Source organism: Kryptolebias marmoratus, linkage group LG19 (genome assembly GCF_001649575.2).
Source record: "Kryptolebias marmoratus isolate JLee-2015 linkage group LG19, ASM164957v2, whole genome shotgun sequence".
Classification (NCBI taxonomy): domain Eukaryota; kingdom Metazoa; phylum Chordata; class Actinopteri; order Cyprinodontiformes; family Rivulidae; genus Kryptolebias; species Kryptolebias marmoratus.
The window spans coordinates 1,646,598-1,652,241 of NC_051448.1; the positions used below are offsets into that span (position 1 = coordinate 1,646,598).

The following is a 5,644-nucleotide window of genomic DNA, read 5'->3' on the forward strand; positions in this document are numbered from 1 at the left end:
GGTTAAGTTCAGGTGCAGCAGAGGGCCCGTGAACGCCTCACACAGAGGAGACCCTGAACACAACACAGAGAAAGAAAGGAAGGTGTCATTTCCAGCAGGGAGGAACCTTAAAGGGACAGTTCGTCTCGTTTTCTTCACAGAAATCATCAGTTTAACAACAAACTCTGATTTTATTTCATAAAATGTGACGGATAAGAACGGTTTTATTTTCCTTCTTCTGTCTTTGGTGGCGATGACATCATCGCCTCATTCAGACCTCGCAGGGCGCTCGAGTCGTGGCGCTGCATGCTAAATAAAGTTTTGTGTGTTTGAACAAAGCCTGCTGGCAGCTTGTGAACAGCAGCTGTCAGCAGGTGCAGCGTTCGAGGTCCCCTCGTTCATCTGAGCGCCGACTCTTTCAGCCCCGTCGCTAGGCAACCGGGAAAATGACCACTTTGTTCATCAGGAGGAGGAAGGAAGGAACAACTCAAGATCTCTGACCTTTTTAACTTAAAGTCACAAAACGGAGCCTGAAGACTTTTTATTTTTCCTTTACTTGTTGGGTTTTTGAGTTTTGAACAGACTGAAATGATGCTGACGCTCAGTGAAACTTTAACTCTTCACGTGTCCAAATGAAGCTCCTTCAGGCTGAAACTTCTGAATAAACTGGAGTTTAGTCTTTAATATTTATGTAAAAAGTACATTATAATGATCTAACTGGCCAGAAAGGAAATCATTAAACAAAGTGAAATGTTTTTAAGGTTAAAATGTGACATTAGATCCAGCTGTGATTGACAGATGAGGCTAAATTTCATCATAATCTTTGTCACTGTGAATCTTAAATGTTTAAGTTAATTTATTTATTGTCTGAGCAGCTTTTAGTTCATATATTTTCAGTTTCTGTTGTGGTTTGAAGAAGTAAACGGTTCCCTTAAAGCCTGAAATCTTAAAAAAAAAAACACAGAAGAAGTTCAGTGAGTGTTTCCAGTCATGATGCAGACAGATATTTGTTTAACAACCTCTGCTAATCTGTTTATGGATGATTGACAGGAGGCTCTGCAGGAAGTGACATCATGACCTTAGCTCTGAGTGTGCTGCTTGTTATTAGCCTGATCTCAGGTCAGCCTCAGAGGAGGAAACACTTTCTGTGTCGCAGGAGGCTGCAGCCGCCATTAACACGGCTAATAAGATAACACGCACACACGCACACACACACACAGGGGTAGGGAGAATCAATAAACACAAATGAATTGAAGGGTCGTTGAATGGCTCTTAGTCTGGCCCCTCACCGCGTCTCCACCAGGACAACATGGCTTCTGGAACCACCTCCACCACAGGGAAGATTTATCTTTTACATATTTAAATATCTCCATTCAAGATGGCCGCCACAGCTAACTGGTCTTATGTTAGGTTCTCACTGGGCCGTGACTAGTTGGCCACACACCCACAGATTACTGATCAGGACGAACTTCTATCACAGCTTCTGTTTCCATCTCTTTGCCTCCATCTTCTGTCCCTCCTGAAGGGCTTTGGTCATGCGAGTCTCGTTTCCATGACAACGCACTAGATGTGATGACGGACACTTAAACGCTTTGACCTTTGACCTCAGTGAAAGGTGGTTCTGTCTGGTGTCCGCAGAGACAGAGTCACTGATGCTAATAAGTGTCAGGACTAAAAAAAAAAAAACAATTATCTGCTTGTGTGTGTGTGTGTGTGTGTGTGTGTGTGTGTGTGTGTGTGTGTGTGTGTGTGTGTGTGTTCTGAAAACAACACCACCTCCTGCAGATGTTTGAACTCAACAGGAAGTCTGTCTGAGTGAACCTCATCAACTCATAAATGTTTAGTTTTATCTCACTCGACTGGGTACAAAACGACAGTTGTCTTTAGGATAACTTTTGATCTAATTAACTAATTAGTTAATTAATTTAAAGATCTTTAAAATTATTATTAAAAGACTTTTGCTCATCTGATCCTAGAACCTGGGTCTGGTTCCTCAGTCTCAGTCTGGTCTTCCAGTCCTGGTCTGCTCTCCCAGTCCTGGTCTGCTCTCCCAGTCCTGGTCTGCTCGAACAGTCTGGTCTTTCAGCTCTTACTTTTGGCTACTTTTGGCTTTTAGCTACCAGTTATCTGGCACATTTCAGCTCATTCAGCTCTCAGCTTATTGGTTCTGTTTCCTTCTTCCTGCAGAGGTCAGGGGTCACTTCCTGTTGATCAGGTTCTGTATGGATCTCCTACATGTTGATCGGATCACTTCCTGAGGAGGAGCCTGAGCTCCTGGTGGGAATCGATCGGCTGTTGAAGCGTAAGGACAGTGAAGATGTGTGTGTGTGTGTGTGTGTACACTCAGCTACTATCATGTGTCATCCTGGGCTCTGATTGGCTGAGCTTCCTCTTCCGGTTCTGTTATGTAACAGCAAGTGCATTGTGGGACATAAAGAGGTGACCGCAGCCGATGAGGGAAAAACCTGTTTGATCCCCGTCACCATGACGACCAAGCAACTCAAACACACACACACACACACACACACACACACACACACACTCTTACAGAGCACTTATTGATTGAGCTCCGCCTCCATGCTATGATGTCACACTGAAGGAATCTGATTGGCTCTGCAGAAAGGCGAGGATTGCATAACAGGAGGCGTCTGAAACATCAATCAGGAGGAGGAGGAGGAGGAGGAGGAGGAGAGAGGGAATAAAAGGAGAATGTAAATTAAACTAAAGGGCGAGCATTCCTCGAAGAAATGCATGTCACCCGCTGGCTTTCAACAGAGTATGTTGTGAACGACTCTCAGCTACTACCACGACTGATCTGAGCTCAGTGTCTGCAGGTTCGACTGACGAGCGGCCATTTTAGTGTTCACTCAGCTGTCGTGGTCACCTTGAACTGGACTGACTACACAAGTCAATCAGCTGGAGAGGAACATCCAGGGATTACTTCCTGAACATTTCATTAAATTTATGCAGACAGAAACATTATCCCTCTGAGCTGAGGAAGAGGAGGAGAGGAAGGATGGAGGGCCTGAATGAGGCAATAACAAAGAAATAAAGTGAAGGAGGGGGAGAAGGGAACAAAGGAAAGAAAGAGGGGGTGAGGGCAGAGTAATCTGGGGCACTGAGGACCACGTGTCTGTTTCCTTGGCAACCGTCTCCCTGCTTGTCAGACAGGATGAAGGCAGTGCAGACTGAGCACGTGCAGAAGCTGCTAATGTCACTCAGAGAAACATAAAACGCGTCGTTTCCATGTTTTTATTCACCTGAACTACAGAAACTCCGAGTCCTGAGCTGAAAGGAAAAGTGGAATAAATATGTTGGATGATCAGCAGGACTGACTGTTCAGTGAATCTTTAAATCTCTGGCGCCCCCCAGTGGACAAATTCAGCACCGACATGTAGTTTAAAGGAAACTTCAGTCTGTCTGTTAGCAAAATATCTCATGAACCACTGAATGGATTTTAATGAAACTTTCAGGAGTTATTCTTTGGATGAACATCTACTAACTGTTAACTTTTAGGGGCCAACTTCATTCAAGATGGCTGCCACAGCCAGGATGAGTCTGATATGATAGGTGGCGGGCGATATGCAGTCATTAATCACTGTCCTGAGTGAAAATGGCCTCCAGGTGGAGTTTGCTTTGTCTCCATGTGAGGAGCTGAGGTGTTTCTGCAGCCTCCTGGTGTCTCTTCACACCTGACAGGTTGGATGTTTCTGACAGATCTTCTGTCGTAGTTTAAAGAACATTCAGAAAGCTTCAGCTGCTAAATTAAAGTCCAACTAAATGTATGATATCTGTTTTTATTTGCAGGATCTGTAGGAACCCGGGGGCTGCGTTTCCCTGACACCGTTCATATTTTACTGTTTATATTTCACACCTAACAGGACAGATGTTCATCCTTCTCTTCCAGAGTTTATTTATGTGAATCTCAGAGCGACAACATTAAAGTCATAAAGAGTTTGCTTTGATCTTATAGCTGCAAGGATTTATTTGTGTTTAATTATCTTCTTTAATAAATGATGTTCTGATGTTTTCTAGGTTAAAGGACACAATAAGGGGACCATTAAGGGAGTTTATTAAAGATTTAAATCCTGGTTGCCACTCCGATATGTTCAGGTGAGGAAAACTGATCCATATTTAAACATTTCTTCAAACAGACACTTCGATGTGAAACATCAGAAGAAATGTGATGTTTATTAAGGAAAAAATCACAACGAGAAACAGCAAAAACAACAACAGCCTGGCTGCTAAACTAGATCACTCCTGTTTACGTCTAAACAGACCAAAATGGTTTCAAACTGTTTCAGAAACTAAGTTTCTTTAAGCTCAAGTTTAAAGTAAAAACAGCAAAATTCTGAAGTAAAAAGCAAGAACATAAATATCAGAAAGAAAAGGCATCAAGATTTAATCCTGATTTTGTTTTATATTTAAATTTTCAGTTTGTAATCTGGTGTCAGATCTGGATCGTCATCTGAACAAACTGAACCCGATTCTGATTGTTGGTCTCAGTGGAGCAGAGATCATTTTCACCGTCTGCAGATTCAAACAGCCTGAAACGGCTCTATATGCAGCTGAGTCACCAGGTTTTATCTCTCTCTGGTGCGTCAGGTTGGGAAACTTCTCTTCAGGGATCATCAGACTGGAAGCACCTTCTGACAGACGTTAAACGTTTTTATAAAGCACGGTTAGCAACCAGAACAAATCTGGGGTTGTCCTCTGTTGTTTCTCTCAGTATAAAATTCACATTCTTTAAAAAAACAAACGTTTTAAGTTCATTTAATTCTTTTCTGAAGGCAGAACTTTTAGGATCCATCAGCTGGACTTGAAGTTCTTTTGTTTGTTCTCCTCAGGATGAAGCAGGTTCTCCTCCTCCTGCATCTGGAGCTGAGTTCCAGAAGTGGCTGCAGTCTGGGTGTTAGCTGGTCCCCTGGTCCTGGTCCTGGACCTGGACCTGGACCTGGTCCTGGACCTGGACCTGGACCTGCTGGGACGGCACCTCCTGCTCAGCCGCCGCCGTCGGGACATTGATGTTGGGGTCGTCGTCCACCTGGTAGCACTTCCCCAGGTTCTTGATGATGTCGAAGTTGTAGCAGGCCGTTTCTGCCAGACTTTTCTCAAGGATCCAGCCGTCTGACTCCGAGTCCGGGTCCCCCAGCCGGATCACGTTCTCCATGGCCGTCTGCAGGTACCGAACTCCGGTCAGAACCAGCAGCTGGAAGAGAAGATTCTGCTCAGTGTGGCGTCGGCTGATCATCAGCTGTGAACAGGGACTTTTGTTTGCTACAAATTCTATTAAACACGTTTCAATCACTAATCGAGCTCTAAGACACCCAGGTGCATTGTGGGTAAAGAAATCAACAGGATGTAAAATATATTTACAGATCAGAAAGTCAGACAGGATCTGTCATGAACCACAGGAGGACATTTCAGGAAGTAATTACTGGATGTACGTCTGCAGTTACAGCTGATCTTCAGTGTGGCGGCAGCTGAGAGTCATTCACAGCAAACACTATGAGGGCCGACACAGCTCATACATCAGATTATTTATAAGATTCCAACAAAACATCTGGAAGTTCAGGATTTGAACTTTATTGGAGGTTCCCAACCCTGGTTCTCAGGTCCTCAGGTTCTCAGGTCCTCAGGTTCTCAGGTTCTCAGGTTCTCAGGT

General features: G+C 44.0%; 1 protein-coding gene across 1 annotated transcript in view; it reads right to left on the bottom strand.

Annotated features, from left to right (window-relative positions):
- Positions 1–4,102: 4,102 nt before the first annotated feature.
- The window catches only part of LOC108242522 (photoreceptor outer segment membrane glycoprotein 2-like), an 8,914-nt gene continuing 7,372 nt past the window's right edge, over positions 4,103–5,644 (bottom strand). Inside the window, exon 4 of the mRNA XM_017427393.3 lies at positions 4,103–5,188. Within this exon, the coding sequence (XP_017282882.1) occupies positions 4,892–5,188 (297 nt within the window). The 3' untranslated portion in view covers positions 4,103–4,891. The remainder of the gene's footprint in view (positions 5,189–5,644) is intronic.